Here is a 19,572-nt window from a genome sequence, read left to right as displayed (position 1 = left end):
TTATCAAAAGGAAGAACAGTAAGATAGTGAGTGTATTTTTAGGGGAAGAACGAACAGGGTTCTTTTCTCCATCAATTTTTAGGAATATCACTATTAAACATAGTATATAAAACCTTAATAAGGTAAATATAAGAATAGGAAAGGATAATTTCTAAATATATTACATTTAATTTTTAAGTTGATAAATACGAAGTCCAATTATTTTCCAGGTTATATTAAAATTTACAAGTGACGTACCAATGTGGTGTAGTGGTAGAAAATATAAGTTTCTCAATGGAGACCCAATTTCCATTCTCACTTACAACACTTTAGGTGAAATATGGGTGGCTCAATGAAGAAAGACTCAGATATTTGTAATCTCTAGTTCGATTCTAAGGGCATCTGGGTTTTACCATCAGTGGGTCTTCGGGCGGGTGGGTTTTCTTGGGAACTGTAGATAACTTGGAGGCGCTCAAGAACTCCGTATGACTAGAATGGGCCAACGGGTGGTGGTCTTTTACCATTAGGTCACCCCATACAAAGTAACTAGGCAATTTCCTGTTTGCTGACCGTTAAAAAATCGTAAAATTGAATATGAAAAGAAAACGCAAAATATGTAGGCATAAAGGGCCAAAAAGGTAAATATCATGAGGGCAGTAGCCAAGGTTTCATGGAGCATCTTCTTAAAACCGATGCGTAATTCAAGAACGGAATCTTTTGCAAACATTTTCCCGCTAAAAACCATCTCTCACATTATTAGTCTAATTATTAGTATGATTTTTAGAATGTTCAAACTTTCTTTTTTCTTTTTTATATTTAGATAATCACATTATTTAAAATGGAGAGTTCTGTTGTCATATTCTGATAAGATTATGTTGTCTAAACTGGAGGTGGCAAGTAAACCGGTTAACCGAACCGATCTGAAAACTAAACGGAAACCGAACCGGTTTGAAACCGATTTTGTAGAAACCGGTTTGGAACCAATTGAAATCGTAGGTTCGGAACCGGTTTGTATTTTTCTCCACCAAAACCGGTTAACCGAACCGAAACCGGCCGAAACCGATCAAAATCCGAACCGAAACCAATCGTAACATGGTAAGAAACCGGTTTCAACGTGAACCAAAACCGATCATAAACCGGTTTTGACTTTTGTTGACCAAACCGAACCGATTTTAACTCAAACCGGTTTTGAGTTTTAAACCAGTTTGTGCACCTCTAGTCTAAACTAGAGGTGGGCAAATAACCCGGTTAACTGAATCGACTCGAAACTGACCCGAAACCGAGCCGGTTTGAAACCGATTATATAGAAACCGGTTTGGAACCAATTGAAACCGTAGGTTTAGAACCGGTTTGTAATTTTCTCCACCAAAATCGATTCCAAACGGGTTAACCGAACCGAAACCGGCCAAAACCGAGCAAAAACCGGTCAAACCCCGAACCGAAACCGACCAAAACCCGAACCAAAACCAATCGTAACATTGTAAGAAACCGGTTTCAACCCGAACCAAAACCGATCATTAACCGGTTTTGACTTTAGTTGACCAAACCGAACCGGTTTTAACCCAAACCGGTTTCGAGTTTTAAACCGGTTTGTGCACCTCTAGTCTAAACTGGGTCCACACTGGTTTTAGAGTTTGGCTTGAAAGTTCCTCCAAGAAATGCCACTTGACAGTCATGCCGCTATAAACCATCTCTCACATTATTAATCCAGTTAGTCCAATTATTTAATTATTTATTTACATTTTATAGTAACAAAAGAAGTATTTTACTATTTTATAACTACCAAGAGTGTCACTGGTATTATAGTATGCCACTTATACATTTTGTACCTGATAAACTAAAACGTGAAATTTTTTCATATTAAATTAATGAAATTTAATTACCGTTAGGTGGCATTGCACGTACCAAATCGTTAAAATGACATTTTTTTATAAGTAAATTAGAAACAAAGCTTTAAATCATAAACATCCAAAAACAACATATGGAAAATATGAGACTAAAAACATTCAAACATATAACATCTAAGAACATTTAAAGTTAATGCCTCAAGAGGGAAAGAAGAAAACAATCTAATCAATCATCCTTATGGTATGCTTGTGTTTGCGACAACAAATGAGCCTTCATTTAATAAAACGTGAGTATCAATCACATGACTAAAAGAAGATATCAGGCGGTTCTCATTCTTATTGGTGAAGAACAGAGGGAATGAGTGAAAAGATTGATGTAATTTGGTTTTTTGATGACCGTAACTAGGTGCGGTGCATAGCACTTTGTTGTTTCTTATTTTGCTGTTTGTAACTGTTTTGTAGCTAGCTGCTTTGCTAGTCCCCTGCTGTTTTAATAAAGCTGACCATTCAACATAAACATAACATCTAATATTGTTATGATGAAAAAAAAAACCAGTGATTCACCGTTTGATTCAGTCAAAACTTTTTCATAAAATTATTTTAGTTTTTTCATCACAAAAATAGTACAGTATAAAAAGTGAACATGATTTTAAAAAAATAATTGTAAGAATTTATTATAAGCTATGTGAACTATTTTGATGAAGAAAAGTAAAGAATGAAAAAGTAATTTCATGGAAATTTTTTTCAAATACAATTGCTAGAAAACAAAGAAGTGAAAAAAAAATTTAACCCGAAAATAATTGGGCCTGGCCCAGAATAACGCAAACTAAGCCTGGCCCAGATTAACACGAGCTAGGCCCGACTGAAGATTGAGGGCTGATGACATGTTTGGAAACAACTTATTGATTTATTGGTTTTTTTAAAAACCAATAAGTTAAAAAAATGTTTGATAATCACAATAATCATTTTTATTTTAACTTTTTGAAAAGGTTAAAAAGCTGTTTTTTAAAAGTCCAATATTCTCGTTTTTTAAATAACTTTTTAACAAGTCAATAAGTTAATAAGTTGTTTTCATACTCAATCCCAAACATGCCCTTAGTCACAGAATTGGTATACAGGCGAGTACATAAAATGAATCCAGTTTATAGGTAAACACTCAACTTTTAATGTTATAGTAATTTGCTTTCTACTTTCTCCTTATCTATCAACAATATATATTCTTCTTTCAAATAACATGATATATTCTCTTTATAACATGATATTTCTTCTTTTTATTCATGACATATATATGTGTTAGAAAATAATTTTGATTCTCTTTATAGGTGATAATGGTAGATCTCTGAGCCTTTTCATGCTAAACGTAAATGAAAAGACGGTTGCACTTGAGGCTTCATGACATACTTGACAAGTGAGCAGATGAGCACATGGTTAATTGGTAAATTTTGATAAATAGATTGTTAGCTATTTTCATTGTAATTGTTAAAAGTTGATGTTCAAAAAATCATAAAACGAAAACTGAATATATGATGGCAAGTGGACTATTAGGCACAAAATAATTTGTTTGACTATATTTAGTTGAAACGTATCGTACTTTATTTGTTAAACGCTTCCACACAAAAACAAATTATTTGAAAAAAAACATGAATAATTCATACATCTTGAATACAGACGTAACGCTCAAAGAACTAATTAATTATGATTTTTGAAACCAAAATTTATCAATAACCAGCATTAAGGATGATTTGCAATAAGTTGCAAGTTAATAATTAATTAATTAATGGACAAATTGTAATTATTAACTAAAAGAAACAACTAAACAAGAGGCCACATTTAACCCGTGCATGCTTTCCATACGTCCATTCATTTTAAAATATATCAATGATATAATTAAATCCCCCAAAACATCTGTTCTTATGTCTTTAGATCATTTACATATTTCAATTGGTTCAAAATTTCTTCCGAAAGAAAGAAACTGATCATCGATTTGTTCATTCAAATGTGTTAAATTACATGTAAGCATTTATGTACGTATGAACGTTTTGGTTGTTTGTTTTCATAATCTGTATGCGATTCATTCGTCAAAGATTCTTGGTATTTGTATTACATGTGATATGATGTTCCAACTATAATGGAGATGTTACCAGACTAAACAAGTTATGATTTACATATGAATAAGACGGATTATTTGTATACTAATTATTGTTCTTTTTGTGTAATATGGTTTTGTTTGAACAGAATTAATTATCTTTGTTCGTATCAGAAAATATATTAAAGAAGGCTTCTTAGCACCTCAAGCCTTTATTTATATTTGATTGTTGAGAGATGGCCCAGGTACGAGGTTTTAACTATGTTTCTAACTTTTTTTTTCTTTCCCGCTTTTGTGAGGAATGTCCACCTCAAATATGACCCGCATGTCTCGAACGTAGTGTTTGTGGATGAGATGAGAACTATGTAGTTAAACTTACTTAAGATGGAGCAACCCATGATAGGTGACCTCGTATGAAGTTTCCATTCACACGTTTAAAAAAATAAACTTGCAAGCTTGGTTGGTATGAGGGACCAAATGTTACAAATGATATTCGAGCCATTGTTGTGTTTACACGGTGATGAAGGGACAAACCTCATTAACGATGATGAGTTTTATGGGGTGTTTGTTACACGTTAGACGAATCCTACATCGTTCTATAATGTCAACAGGATAAATACTAAATACAAGGAATATCCCATCTTAAATATCACCAACACGTATGTTGTTGGCGTATTAATTGGCTAGATGAAAGCAGAATTCCACAATTAAACGTGTTTGGGTCAGAGCAATCCATAAACAGATAAACTTTTGGAAAGTTGTAGCCAACAACAAAGCCCTAAAAACAACTAGTGGGCAAAATAGATAATGCTAGTACGCAAGCTAAATGCTACAAGTGATATATGATTTACGATGGTCGGGCAAACAAAATCGAGGAAGTTGGTCTCAAGGGTGTTTGTGACACCTTATGCAAATCTATTTGTTTTGTTGTATATGTTCATAGGAGAGAGACCAGGCATTAAGATATATGTATACCATGTTTTGTCTATATATTTGTAATATAATTAACTAACATAGCCACTTTTGAAATCCATTCATAGGAAGGCCAAAAGGTGAGCTTGTATGTGTATGATTTAAGCCAAGGTCTGGGTAAGCAGGTCTCAAGTTCCTTTTGCGGGAAGCCAATTGAAGGAATATGGTATACACCATTCCCTATCTAACCTTACTCTTTCAAGGATTTGACCCCGCGTCACTTTTGTAAAGGGGAAACACGGTGAAGAATCTAACATATATATATTTTTGAAACACAGGCACACAGGAGTAGTTTTATATGGCAACGAATATTATCTCGCTGGTGGCATACAAATAACTCCTGTTGGGACGGCGCCGTATGGGCCTCCACTCCGAGTGATTGATCTTGGTGTCACCAAGGTTCAAAAGGATGCGTTCGAATCATATTTGAAAGAGAGAAGCCCACACTACACTCAAGAAACATATGATATATGGAAGCACAATTGCAATAACTTTAGCAATGAAGTTGTCAAGTATCTTGTTGGAACCACCATCCCAGAATACATTCTCAACCTCCCTAATGAAGTCCAAGACAGCCCTCTAGCCCCACTTATGAGTAAGTTATATATATTATTCTTTTTCTTTCTTTTTTTTTAATATTTGGTTATGGTATTTGCATCACTTCTAAGTAACAAAAAATTCTAGATAAAACATATTAGTTTTTGGTTCTAAAATGATTCAAACTGATATAAAAAGAAAACAAACCGCATTCCTGTGTTTGCATTGCAGTGCCACTAATACATAATATGGAGGATACATTGAGGGAAGGTGGAGTCCCACAAGGTCTTCAGTTCCTACCATTAAGCACCAAAAGTCAACCTTCCGAGTCAAAGGCACTGCAACCGGCGGTTGATCCTCAGGGAAAGCCTAGAAGTGTGGTGCAAGAAGAGATCGCCAAGGAGTATGCTGCAATCAGGGCGGAGGGAACTTTGGGCCCGAGTGAGGCTGCAACTCTTGCAATCAAGAACGTGATGCAAAGATACGACCCGTTGAATCCACCTAAAAGTTAACTTTAGTCTTCTGAAAAAATGATTGGTTTTGTTGCTGATTTGTGTTGTTTTGGAAGCATTGTGACTGCATGCACCATACCATTTTAATATTTTTCTTCATGTACATGAAAATAAGAACATTTTAACTTTAAATCTATACCTTTTGTTCTGTTCTTGTGGGATGATGAAGTTTCATATTTTGATTGAAAAAACCCATTTTCTAAAATGATTATGTCGAGATAAACAAACATTGTATTATTTGCACCTTACAAGGGCATGATAAGATAAAACACTCGTTACTTCGTAGCCTCACCATAGAGGGAGGAGGTTCCCTCTATGACCACCATCAAGAGTGAGAACAAGACTCGGTCCACAAAATTCATTTTATGTGGTTGTATCGCTACTTAAGAAAATACAATTACAAAGAAAGCCGTATTTTTCATATCTGCAAAAGCATCAAATAAAGCATTGCAGTAGAAATATAATCATCCTATAATTTACAAATTTTGATTTAGGGGACATAATTAATCATCAAATAGTCAAATACCAATGACCCAAAACAGTATTCCTGTTAAAATAACATGCCACTTACTAGCTACCATGAAGCTTACTAGCTTAATGTAAATGCACTTAAATTTATCAATTACGGGAAAATTTTTAACGTATGCAATAACATATACAAAAATCTCTATAGATATTTCAAACTTTTAAAACCATCTAATGTGCCTTAACAAACAAATAAGCTGTTCATATGATGCCAGTAATCTGACATAATCACAATGTGTCAGATTCAATACATTTTCAACAAAAACAGAGTAACCACAAAAGGACTCTCAAAAGCTTATTCTAACGACTAAACAAACGTTTTTTTCCCCAAAAACCAGAGATTCTGCAGCCACCTCAATTATACAGCTCAATCGAAAGTACTTACTTGAGAGAAACATCAACTTCTACAAAAGATTCTGTCAATATTATGTCTTTAGAATTCTCCGCTTTCGGGTGATCACGAGAATTAATCTTCAACCTCACATGTAAAGGTCTCAAAAACACAAACTCTTCAGGCAGTTTCTTTGATGTTTGATAGAATCTGTGCACACACGTCTGTTTGCAAATTATCTTTCCCGCTCGGGTTTAAGATGTTGACCAATCTAGTCAACTGCTGCTCCTTAGAAGCGTTGGTTCCATTTTGTAATCTTAAGTACAATGCAGCATTGATAATAACCTGTGAAAACACAAAACATTTCAGCTATTAAAATAAATATTTAGGTAAACCAGAAACTGTTAAGACGGACATGCATGTAGATAAGCATACCTCACTTGTTCCTGGACTAGTGTTGACAGCACAATCTATGATTATTTTTCCATCTTGCAATTTTGTGTCAGAAGTCTTGTCCTCTTCGGTGTTGACTTCTTTTTGAGTCAATGATGCCAGGTCATCCAACTCATCAAACCACTGTTGAGCAACGCCAACCTTTTCTGTAGATTCAGCTTGATTACTCGCTACTAAAGTTTCAGTAGCGGTGCCTCTTGTCTGCCGCCATATACAGCCATCATCTAGTGGTTCCACAAGCTCGGTATCTTCAGGGATTTCTACACTAATCTTTATGTCTATTCTACCTGTTTTATATAGTCAAATCACAATGTTATTAATATTATAACTCATTACTCATTTATTGGTTATATTATCGTACTAAAATTACCTGGTAACAAAGTGAAATGCTGAATATGGTCAATGTGAACTCCCGGGACACCAAAACCACTGTGACATCAGACGCAAATTTACATGAGTGCCCTTGTGAAAACCTCATATTTACAGAAACGGGAATGAAACAGGAGATAAGAAGAATACTCACGCGGCATAAGTTGATTCCATAGGGGAAACCAGCCAGTATGGTAATCCAAGTACTCCAAAGTTTGAAAAGTCAAAGCTACTCATTGACTTGGATTTTTTGTTGTATTTCAGTACCACCTGACCATCTAAGTATTCCCGTTGTTTAGAAAATTATTACGGTGTAGTTCTTCAGTAAAAGAATAGGCATTGCTTACACTTTAAAGTATATTCTAGATGTGGCATAATGGATGTGTTGAGTATATACACGGATCTAATTACTGCTTTAAGGTAAAAACTTATTTTAAGAAAAAACTTAACAAGTAAACATTTTGATATAGAAATACAGGTAAAATATGCCACCTCTAGTATATACTGAAGTTATCTACCATATATTTTACCTGAGTCACAAATTACTATATTATCCTGAAAAGCTGTCACTGAAGAGAAATCATTGGCAATATTTTGTGGAAGGCTGTTGGATGGTATTTGCTTCAGAAGTGAAGATTTCTCCAAGATCAACGGTCCGCAAATCTCTAAAATATTTGCAGAACCTTCATGGTGTAAACAAATAGTCATTACCAAAAGCTAATTATTAATTGGTAAAATTTGAAATATAAAAAGAGCATTACAAAGATGAAGAAAGAGAACCTTTGACAACTTCTTTAATAAGACCAGATGACAGATCCATGATCCATAAAGTATCCAAACTGCATTAAAAGTTGAGTATGACATTTTAACATATAGAACTTGAAACTTCAACAAATATTCAAATCCAAATTCAGAGATGGATAGATGATAAAGTTCACGAAACCAACACCTGCGGTTGAGGATAAAAAGATCATTTTCCAATGACTTCAGCAGATGCCAAGGGTAAAAAAGTAAATTCGGATCAACTTCCTCAGAATTTGAAGAAACAGCTTTTGTACTCCAGAGTTTATCGATGATCCAGCTCAGCATGCCACTTTTTGTCTTGTGACCATTAGGTTTGGGATAGAATGTCTCAACGGTCCTACTGTCCATATCAGCCCGCCTTATAGCATGGTTCTAAATGATATAAAACGGGTTAGAACCTAAAAAAATTTAGTATATACAGCTAAAACTTAAAACAGAACTCTTGAACGTCCTGTTATAACACATACCTCTGAGTCAACAAAATACAGGCAGTTCTCAGAATCATGATAAAACAAAGCAGCAGGACGCATTATCTTACAAGATTCAAATTCTCCATCCTCAAATCCGGGAGACGATCCAATCTGAAAAGAAGAAGCATTATTAATAAAAGCTTTCAGCAGACAATGTCAAATCGGAATGCGAGTTGCACATGGAATTCCTTACATACAGAATCTAAGATATTTCCACTGCCATCAAACACAATTATACGATGGTGATTAATGTCAGAAAGGAACAACCGTTCATCAACTTCATCAACCTCGATGCACCCTGCAAATTGTATCATTACAACATAAGCCAACAATTCTTTAAATAGATTTAATATGAATTCAAATATTAAATAGTATTCACCATACAAAATTGTGATAAAACTTAAAAACAATTTGTAGAAGAATATTATGCCTCAACTGCCATACTTGGGAAATAAAGCAATAAATTCTGTAATGGCAAGCATAGATGCGGTTCCTTGAAAGCATCAAGTGGCTTTACCCATGTGCCTCTGAGATTATGCAGCAATCCTGGCTTTTGTTTTGGTTGTACAATTAAATCCTTGATGGCTGCAGGTGTTGTTTCACAGAAAAATAAATAAGAAAAATGACAAACATGATTCATAAGATTAATTCACTGATCTTTGTATTAAATATCACAAAAAAGTAGCAATTACGGGTGATGGACTGATGGGCATCATTACTTCCAAGTTTACGTGCATTTGGATTGGTGACACAGAGTAATACAACAGATAATATGATATGAACAAAAACAATGATAACGGAAAATAGTAATAACAAACATGGAAGAACAGAGGAGTAGGCTTACATGTCTCAAGAATATCCAATTCTACATCCTTTTCATGCAAGAGTAAAGAGCCATCTGTTATGTTGTGGTCTCCGATCCATCTTGGGTCGGGTCCGGTTTAGACGAATAGACAGAATTAGGAGATTAAGCTGTTTGAGTTTTGGCCAAGCCCAAAAGCTCTAATCAAGCCCAGTTTAGTTAAAGGGTTAAACCCTAATTGTCTAGTCTATATATTCTCTCCTGTACTTGTAAGTTTGTATCACTCAATAATAAGAAAACCCTAGTTATAGACAGTGGACGTAGGTCATACACCGTGACCGAACCACTTAAATCCTTGTGTCTCTTTCGTTTATTCTTTCGGTTTTACTTTTGTATTCGTGTTTGTGTGTGACTCCGAACCTAACAATTGGTATCAGAGCCTGGTTCTCGATTATACACACAGTTCAGCCGCCGCTGCTCCGCTGCTACAGTTCCACCGCCGCTGCTACAGTACCGCTGCCCGCTGCTACAGTACCGCCGCCGCTACAGTACCGCGCCGCCGCTACAGTACCGCCGCCGCTGCTACAGTTCCGCCGCCGCTGATTAGGGTTCCGCAGCTGCTGGTTCGTTTTTTCTGATCAGTTTCCAGTCCTTTTATTCCTTGGGTAGTTTGGTTGTTTGCTGTAATCAAAACTCAGTTTGGATAATGGCTGAGGACGGAAAGATCAAGATTGAGAAGTTTGATGGTCAGGATTTTGGATGGTGGAAAATGCAAATTGAGGATTTGCTATGTCAGAAAGACTTAATGGAAGCACTAGAAGAGAGGAAACCGGAAAGTATGAAAGATGATGAGTGGAAGGTACTTGACAGAAAAGCCATAGCTGTTATTAGACTCTCACTAGCTAAGAATGTGGCATTCAATATTGTAAATGAAACTACCACGTATGGTCTTATGAAAGCCTTGTCAAATATGTATGAAAAGCCTTCTACGTCAAACAAGGTATTTCTGATTAGACAGCTAGTTAACACCAGAATGAAGGAAGGGGCATCTGTTACCTCTCATGTTAATGACTTCAACACTATTATTTCTCGTTTGTCTTCTGTTGATATCAAGTTTGATGATGAAGTTCAAGCGTTACTCTTGTTATCCTCGTTACCTGAAAGTTGGTCAGGGACTGTTACTGCAGTTAGTAGTTCTTCTGGGAATACTAAGCTTACTTTTGAAGGAGTCCGGGATTTGATTTTAGGGGAGGACATAAGAAGAAGGAATTCTGGTGAGACATCTAGTTCTATATTGAGCACCGAAGGGAGAGGTAGGAGAAGAGAGAAAGGTAATGGCAGGGGTAGGTCAAAGTCTAGAAGAAGAAGTCAGTCAAAGCCCAGAAAAGACATTGAGTGTTGGAATTGCAAAGAAATGGGGCATTTCAGAAACCAATGCCCTAACCCCTCAATTTCAAAAGAAAAGAAAGAATCTAAGAAGGAAGTTAATCTGGCCACCGGTTCAGATGATTCAGAAGGTTCAGAAGAGACTCTTATCTGCTGTGTTGAAGAATCAACAGATTCATGGATTATGGATTCTGGTGCATCTTTTCATGCCACTTATAGCACGAAGAAGATGAAGAATCTCCGAACAGGTAATTTTGGTAAAGTTCGTTTGGCTAATAATCATGCTGTTGATATCACGGGGATGGGGGATATTGAACTAAAAACTTCATTGGGCACCTCATGGACTCTAAAGGATGTTCGGGTCGTTCCTAGCCTTAGAAGAAAGCTAATTTCTGTTGGGCAGTTAGATGACCAAGGATATGATGTTATGTTTGGTGGGGGTCAATGGAAAGTTGTGAAAGGGAATCTTGTGATCGCCAGAGGTAAAAAGAAGGGCACTTTATACATGGTTGAAATTCCAGCTGATGGGGTAAATGCAGTGACCAGTGGACCGAGTCAGTCTAGTTTGTGGCATCAACGACTCGGCCACATGAGTGAAAAAGGGATGAAAATGCTCGTTGCTAGAGGAAAAATTCCAGAACTGAAGAAGGTTGAATCTGAATTTTGTGAACCATGTGTTTTCGGTAAAAAGAAGAAAGTATCTTTTGTGAAGACCGGAAAACAACCGAAAGCTCAGAAATTGGAGCTTATTCACTCTGATGTCTATGGACCAACTTCAGTCTCTTCTTTGGGAGGATCGCACTATTATGTCACCTTCATTGATGATTCGACACGCAAGGTATGGGTTTACTTTCTTAAAAATAAATCTGATGTTTTTGATACTTTTAAGAAATGGAAAACTGCTGTTGAATTGGAAACTGATTTGAAGGTGAAATGCTTGAAGTCGGATAACGGTGGTGAATACGTTAGCAAAAAATTCCGTGATTATTGTGAAGAGTACGGTATTCGGATGATCTTTACAGTCCCTGGCACTCCTCAACAAAATGGAGTGGCAGAACGAATGAACAGGACGTTAAATGAAAGGGCAAGAAGTATGAGACTTAATGCCGGGCTTCCAAAGACGTTCTGGGCAGATGCAGTTAACACTGCAGCTTATTTAATTAACCGGGGATTGTCAGTACCGTTGGGTTTCAAGACACCAGAAGAAGAGTGGAAAGGTAAAGCTGCAGATTATAAGCATTTGAAAGTCTTTGGGTGTAGCGCTTATGATCTAGTGAAAAATGACAAGCTTGATGCTAAAGCTAAAAAATATGTTTTCATTGGATATGGGTCAAACGAAATGGGCTACAGGCTTTGGGATTTAGAAAGCAGAAAAGTAGTCAGAAGCAAGCATGCAACTTTTAATGAGGCTGAGTTATACAAAGATAGAAACACTTCAAAATCAAGGGTTCAGAAAGAGCAGGTTGAATATGAAATTGATGCTCAGAAAAAGACAGTTGAGTCAGCTACCGAACCCGAGACAGAAACTGAAGAAACCACAGTTCCTGAATTTGAAGATGATGATATTGGTGGAAATGAAGAGTCAGAGGGAGTCTCTGACAGTGGGAGTTCAGAGTCTGAGGATGAACAGTCTCCACAAGAACCTGACCCGCCTCAGCACTGGGTTAGGAGGTCCACCAGAGTTTCTAAACAGCCGGTACGTTACAAACCTTCAGTTAATTATCTCCTTTTAACTGAAAATGGTGAGCCAGAGAGTTATTATGAAGCACTTAAGTTGAAAGATTCGCTTCAGTGGGAGCATGCTATGAAGGAGGAGATGAACTCTTTGAGTAAAAACCAGACATGGGTTTTAACCAAGTTTCCACCAGATAAAAGAGTTCGACAGAATAAATGGGTCTATAGAGTCAAGGAAGAACATGATGGGTCTAAACGATACAAAGCTCGTTTAGTGGTCAAGGGTTTCCAGCAAAAGAAGGGAATTGATTATAATGAAATATTCTCTCCAGTTGTGAAGATGACCACCATCAGATTGATCTTAAGTATTGTTGCTGCAGAAAATTTACATCTAGAGCAATTAGATGTTAAGACAGCATTTTTACATGGTGATCTTGACGAGGAGATCTATATGGCACAACCTGAGGGATTTCAGGTTGCCGGGAAAGAAAAATGGGTCTGCAAATTGAAGAAAAGCTTGTATGGTCTGAAGCAGGCACCTAGGCAATGGTACCTAACGTTTGATGATTTTATGGTGAGAACTGGGTACAAGAAATGCGAGGCCGACCATTGCTGCTACTTAAAGAAGTTTAAAGGCTCATATATCATTCTACTTCTTTATGTAGATGATATGTTAATTGCAGGATCTGATATGAAGGAGATTCGCAAGTTGAAGAAACAGTTGTCTGATGAATTTGAGATGAAAGATCTTGGTCCAGCCAAACAGATTTTGGGGATGAGTATATCCAGAAAGAAAGATGGCTCCATAACACTATCCCAAGAGAAATACATAGGGAAAGTGTTAGAAAGATTCAGGATGAATGATGAGAAGACTAAACCGAGAAACACACCTTTGGGAAGTCATTTCAAACTTACCAAAGACCAGTCTCCCAGAACAGAGGAAGAAAGAACAGAGATGGCTAAAGTTCCGTATGCATCTGCTGTTGGCAGTCTCATGTACGCCATGGTTTGTACACGGCCAGACATTGCTCATGCTGTCGGGGTAGTTAGTCGTTTTATGTCGGATCCGGGAAAGGAACATTGGGAAGCGGTGAAATGGTTACTCAGATACTTAAAGGGTACTTCCAGTTTGGGGTTATGTTTTAAGGGGAAGGATACAATTCTCAGGGGTTATTCAGATGCTGATCTGGGTGGATGTAAGAAGACGTTTAAAAGCACTACTGGTTATGTTTTCACAGTTGGGGGAACAGCAGTATGTTGGATGTCCAGACTTCAGAAAAGTGTTGCTTTATCAACCACTGAGGCAGAATATATGGCAGCAGCCGAAGCAAGTAAAGAATTAGTATGGTTGAGAACTTTTCTTGAAGAGTTGGGAAAGAAACAGGCAGAGTTCTTCTTATATTGTGACAATGAGAGTGCAGTGAAACTTGCGAAGAATCCAGTCTATCATTCGAAGACTAAGCACATCGGGAGGAGATATCACTTTGTCAGAGATTTGATCAGTGATGGTGTTTTCAGTTTGAAAAATATCTCAGGTGCTAAGAATCCAGCAGATATGTTCACCAAGCCGGTGATACTGGATAAGCTGAAGCTGTGCAGAGCTTCAGCAGGCCTTCAGGAATAATGTTGAGAAGGCGAAGGGTAACTAGGAGGTGCAAAACCAGATGGGTTTTATTTTACATGTACAAGGCAATGCAGGTGAAGACATTTTACGTCTCCAAATGGGAGCAGGTTGAAAAGTTTGACGCATCCAAGTGGTGGTTTAGAGAAGATGTCTCGAAGCCCAAGTGGGAGATTGTTATGTTGTGGTCTCCGATCCATCTTGGGTCGGGTCCGGTTTAGACGAATAGACAGAATTAGGAGATTAAGCTGTTTGAGTTTTGGCCAAGCCCAAAAGCTCTAATCAGGCCCAGTTTAGTTAAAGGGTTAAACCCTAATTGTCTAGTCTATATATTCTCTCCTGTACTTGTAAGTTTGTATCACTCAATAATAAGAAAACCCTAGTTATCGACAGTGGACGTAGGTCATACACCGTGACCGAACCACTTAAATCCTTGTGTCTCTTTCGTTTATTCTTTCGGTTTTACTTTTGTATTCGTGTTTGTGTGTGACTCCGAACCTAACACCATCCGTGCCTTTAAATAAGATATATCCCACTTTATCTGATATCTAAAGAAAAACACAAGCATTGATGTAAACAAATCAAAGTCTTGCAACTGCTAATGGTGTCATGAACAGGTGGTAGTTTAACTCATTTATGTCAAAATGGGTTAGTTCGGGTCACATTTGAGTGATAATTGGTCAAATAGTAGAATCTTTAATATTAGCTAAAAAGAAAGCAGATTGAATGGTTTAAATGCCACCAAAAGTATACACATGTGTTTACAACCTCCTAAGCTAACTTTTTAGAAGCATTTGATCATTATTTCAATAATAGTCTTGTAATCCTTTTTAATATATTGAGTATTTATGAGAGTCAAAATATGAACAAAAACGTGTCGATAGGTCAAACTCAACCAAATCTTTTATAACCTACACAAGGACCTACTTCAAGACCTGTCAAGTGGTGTTTCAAACGAAGTCGTGCCAAGGATCAATTAGTTTTGTTTAACTATCTTCAAGATAAAATAACACACAATAGAGGGCTTAAACTTAAATATTTACTATACTAAATCAGAAAGAGCACCAAACTACTATATTCACAAACGTTAAAGACCCACCAGACAATATAAAACTCACCTCAGAAGGAGGCTTGTTCGACACCAACACAGGAAACGTGATGTATTCATTCATGATTATCTTCGCTAAACGAGAACGAACGACATCACTGCTAAACTCTTTGCAGAGCTGAAATCCCATAACATTGAGTGAAGAGTACCTGAAGCCATAAATACACACAAACATACATCCATAAATACACACACACATACATAATTACATGAAAACATATCAACTGAAACAAAGAAGCTAATGGTAACTACATATGCATATGCTATACATTTGCTGACGCGATTTTACTTTTTCCAACATAAAGGCAGAGTCTTCAACAAACGCGCCAACAACAACTAAAAAGACTCCATCTTTCCCACTTAAATCCTTTGTGACAGCACTTCCATTTAACCAGCAATGATAGGGGCCTGTAGATTAAGTCGAACTATAAGTTTAGTCACAAAAACTAGGAGTGTGCGTGGGGTGCTTCTAGGCTAAAACCGAACTGAAAACCAGAGTTTCCGTTTTTTTGTTTTTTCAAAACCGTTCGATTTCGATTTTTTGGGTTTTCGGGTTCAATTCGGTTTTTTCCAGTTTTGCTAGTCGGGCTAGTGATTTTTGAGCGAAAGAAACTTGACCCATGATATTTTGAAAGTGGGCCTAATATTTTTTCAAAACAAATAAATAATTAATATAATCTTGCACATTTTGATCTAGAATATTAAGAGCTAATAAAAGATACTAACATTTAAAATGATTTAATCTCATCCAAATCGACAAAACATAACCGATTAACGTTAAAAATAGAACAGAAACGATTCAAAATCAGTTTTTTCAGTTTGGTTTTTCACCAAACACAAAACCGAACCGTCGGTTTCTAATTCGGTTTGGAGTTGGTTTTTTGGGTTTTACAAAAAACCCTCAACTGCACACCTACAGTTAGCATTATTATACCTTGAATCTGATTGAGAGTGGACCGAAATAAGGCCGAAAAAGAATGAATCTCTGGTTGACATGATGATGTTGAAAACCTGGTAGAAACTGTGATTGGTGAATTAGGAAAGTAAAGCAGTGGCAGCGGATGGGAAGAACACAAGCAACAGGGTTACCTATGAATAATATTATTATGTTGCCTGTATCTTGGAACACTGTTGTAGGTTGAATATATAGCAGCAGCAAGTGAATTGACAACCCCCCATCTGGGTGTTTGATGGGTTCTTAGTATCTGACCTGCCTCTCGTATCAACATAAATCCAACACCTTCTGCAGATGCATAAATCAAAATCAAAGAAGAAGTGGAGAAATGTTAATTTGTATGCATATGATTCACTAAACCCATTTCCACATAAACCCTAGAAAATAATAATAGAAAAAAAACAAGCACTTTATATACGGAAAAAATATGGGGTGAGAGAGGCTGGAACTCTCGACCTCAGGAAAAAGAAAAACGATGTAGCATTATGTCTCAGGTGTATTATTCAAGATACGTCATTTGACAATTGCAAATCTCAAGTTAAAGCATGTGACGATATTATTAAAGATTAGTCAGTTGTTATGGTGTAACCCTTACATAAATATAGGGGTATGAGATGCTTTGTTGAAATCTGGAGGTTAAAGTTGCGAAATGTGACAAAGCAAAGGACCTGGTGTATATGTCATTTCAAAGAGCGGATCAAACATTATTCTTACTAGTTCCGTATTATGAAATGGCGGAACTGCAACGAAATCTCCATGTATTTGACAATTGTACAACTTCTAAGACCAATTGTTTTAAATGGTGGATCAATTACAAAGAAAAAAAATATATTAATTCTTCTACAAACCATTTAAACCCTTGGTTTTTTACTCATTTTGAAAAAAAATTTTGTAGAAGTTGTTACAAAAAGGTTTCTTTATGGTGTTTTAGATTAAAATTTGGACATGCATGTATACGAATGGCAGTCCTAGATCTTCTATATAGCCCAAAAATTTTGGATGAAAACGAGTAAATTTACACTACGTATAAAAGCTTTTGGACGAAAATGCATACATTTTAACTACTTAGCAAAATAACGAGTGAGTCGGGGCCACCCCGGGCTATACCTTTTTTTACTTGTAAACTTGTGTGTGTTATAGCATTCTTATTTTTATGTTCCAATTAAATTATATGTGTTTTTTGAGAAGATGATTTGACATTGATCCACAACCATTTGATGTGAGTTTTCACGGAGAGACACTCCCTTTTGAACTCATAAGTACACCACCAACCAATAAATATGAATAAGTCTTCCCTCACAGAGAGGGAAGACTTACCTAGCTCCCAAAAATTTTAATTAAAATTGAATAATTAGTATATAAAAAACACGTTATTAGTAGTTATAAAAATGTAAGGCTCCGAGCCTGGTGGCCTTACCGTTGGTCGTGTTGGATTTACTCATTCATATAGTTCTAAAATCAGAGTTAATTAAAACCATTCGCGGAATACAAAAGTCAAACATTCTCACAAACACAAAGCACTTGTTTTAAAACAAAGTACATAAGTCTTAACGGTTAAACATAAACGACACGTAAATCTTCTTTCTTTGATGTCAGTCTTCATTTATTTGCCACGCGTATCCCCTCAAGCCATCTGTCTCATTCTATTCACCTACGTGCATACTAAAGAGTCAGCTACGCTGAGTGAGTTGTAGTTAAACAATTAAAACACATTACATTCATATCCTTACTTATATGTATCCGGAGATATGTATTTCGTACTTTACTTACTAATATTTCTTTCATACATATGTTCGTGCATACATACTTCCATACTTTCTTTCATATCATCTTTTTTTTTTATAATTTCTATACGTGCATTACTTTCATATTACTTATTCATTTTAAAGAGCATTTCGCCCGACATACCTTAGATATTATTAGGGTCCGGTGACTTCCATACCTTGGATATTATTAGGGTCCGGTGCCCTTCCTTGTACCATACAACCATACATACTTTCGTTACATATCTTTATAACATACATGTGCCAATAAATAAATATATTTATATCTACATTCATCCTGATTAATCATTATACGTTCATACTGATTAATCATTCTACATCGTATTCATCTGCGTGCATACTAAAAGTCAGCTACGCTGAGTGAGTTCTAGTTAAATAATTAACATACGTTACATTCATATCCTTACTTATACGTATCCGGAGATATGTATTTCGTACTTTACTTACTAATATTTCTTTCATACATATTTACATGCATACATACTCACATACTTTCTTTCATATCGTCTTTCTTTATAATTTATATACTTACATTACTTTCATATTACTTATTCATTTTAAAGAGCATTTCGCCCTACATACCTCGGATATTATTAGGTCCGGTGCCCTCCATACCTCGGATATTATTAGGGTTCGGTGCCCTTCCTTGTACGATACAATCATACATACGTTCGTTACATATCTTTATTAAATATATGTACCAATAAATAAATATATTGATATCTACGTTCGTACTAGTTAATCATTCTATATCGTTCAACAAACATACACAAACAATCATCTAATATACACTTACCACTCAAGGTAAGTGTATTATCTAATACATCGTAGTATGCGCACAGGCCCAAAAACATAATATAGAAAGGGGCTAGAACTCACCTGTAGTCGGTTCCTCTCGGAGTTAATTGTAGTAATTCCCTTCCTTAGTTGAGAAAGACTAACTGTTTAATGACTTTACAAGTATTAATTCTCTATCCTTAAGATTCTTTATATTCTTAAGTTAACGAAACCGAACTTTATATTTAAGAAGCAGGACTTGAGGTCTTTATAAGTCACGAATCCCGAACTTTTAAGCTAGTGATTCCCTTAAAAAACTCATAGGTTAACGATTTCTTAACGAACGTTTAGGTTATGATTCCTAAACGAGTCGGTTCTCAGGTTCGGTTTATATTTTAATTTGAATCACAATTTGAGCCGAGCCTTGTACCCTTAGCTGTTTTGAATTGAGCCGATCCCTCACTCCTGAATCCCGTTCGAGCCGACTTAGTCGAGTCGATTCCTTGGTCACACTCGGCTCGAATATGAGCTAAGTACCTCAATCCAGCCGAGTCCGGCAATCGAGTCGATTAGCCAAATC

General features: G+C 36.3%; 2 protein-coding genes and 1 long non-coding RNA gene across 3 annotated transcripts; 1 reads left to right on the top strand and 2 right to left on the bottom strand.

The window, feature by feature from the left end:
• The first annotated feature begins 4,148 nt into the window (after positions 1–4,148).
• Positions 4,149–6,118, top strand: LOC143590822 (uncharacterized). The gene is made up of 4 exons (XM_077071186.1): positions 4,149–4,157; positions 4,953–5,050; positions 5,163–5,479; positions 5,653–6,118. The coding sequence occupies exons 1-4, from the start codon at positions 4,149–4,151 to the stop codon at positions 5,931–5,933; spliced, it is 705 nt and encodes a 234-aa protein (XP_076927301.1). The 3' UTR covers positions 5,934–6,118.
• A 558-nt stretch (positions 6,119–6,676) lies between these two features.
• Positions 6,677–9,778, bottom strand: LOC143590821 (uncharacterized). Its single transcript, XM_077071185.1, has 11 exons — positions 9,730–9,778; positions 9,330–9,470; positions 9,083–9,183; positions 8,883–8,996; positions 8,561–8,787; positions 8,392–8,450; positions 8,142–8,294; positions 7,766–7,889; positions 7,613–7,671; positions 7,225–7,529; positions 6,677–7,134 (listed from the first exon to the last, which is right to left on the bottom strand). Exons 4-11 carry the CDS (start codon positions 8,943–8,945, stop codon positions 6,970–6,972), a joined length of 1,155 nt encoding a protein of 384 aa, XP_076927300.1. The 5' UTR covers positions 8,946–8,996; positions 9,083–9,183; positions 9,330–9,470; positions 9,730–9,778; the 3' UTR covers positions 6,677–6,969.
• Positions 9,779–14,874: 5,096 nt separating this feature from the next.
• LOC143590819 (uncharacterized) lies at positions 14,875–15,895 on the bottom strand. Its single transcript, XR_013145552.1, has 3 exons — positions 15,746–15,895; positions 15,487–15,625; positions 14,875–14,916 (listed from the first exon to the last, which is right to left on the bottom strand). It is a non-coding gene; the product is annotated as an uncharacterized LOC143590819 (long non-coding RNA).
• Between the last annotated feature and the right edge of the window lie 3,677 nt (positions 15,896–19,572).

The sequence above is a fragment of the Bidens hawaiensis genome, unplaced genomic scaffold, assembly GCF_021521415.1.
Source record: "Bidens hawaiensis isolate Kalapana, Puna unplaced genomic scaffold, B.hawaiensis_p1.1 tig00039005_1, whole genome shotgun sequence".
NCBI lineage: Eukaryota > Viridiplantae > Streptophyta > Magnoliopsida > Asterales > Asteraceae > Bidens > Bidens hawaiensis.
Note: the sequence above shows the minus strand (reverse complement) of the source record. Positions and strands in the feature narration are given on the sequence as shown.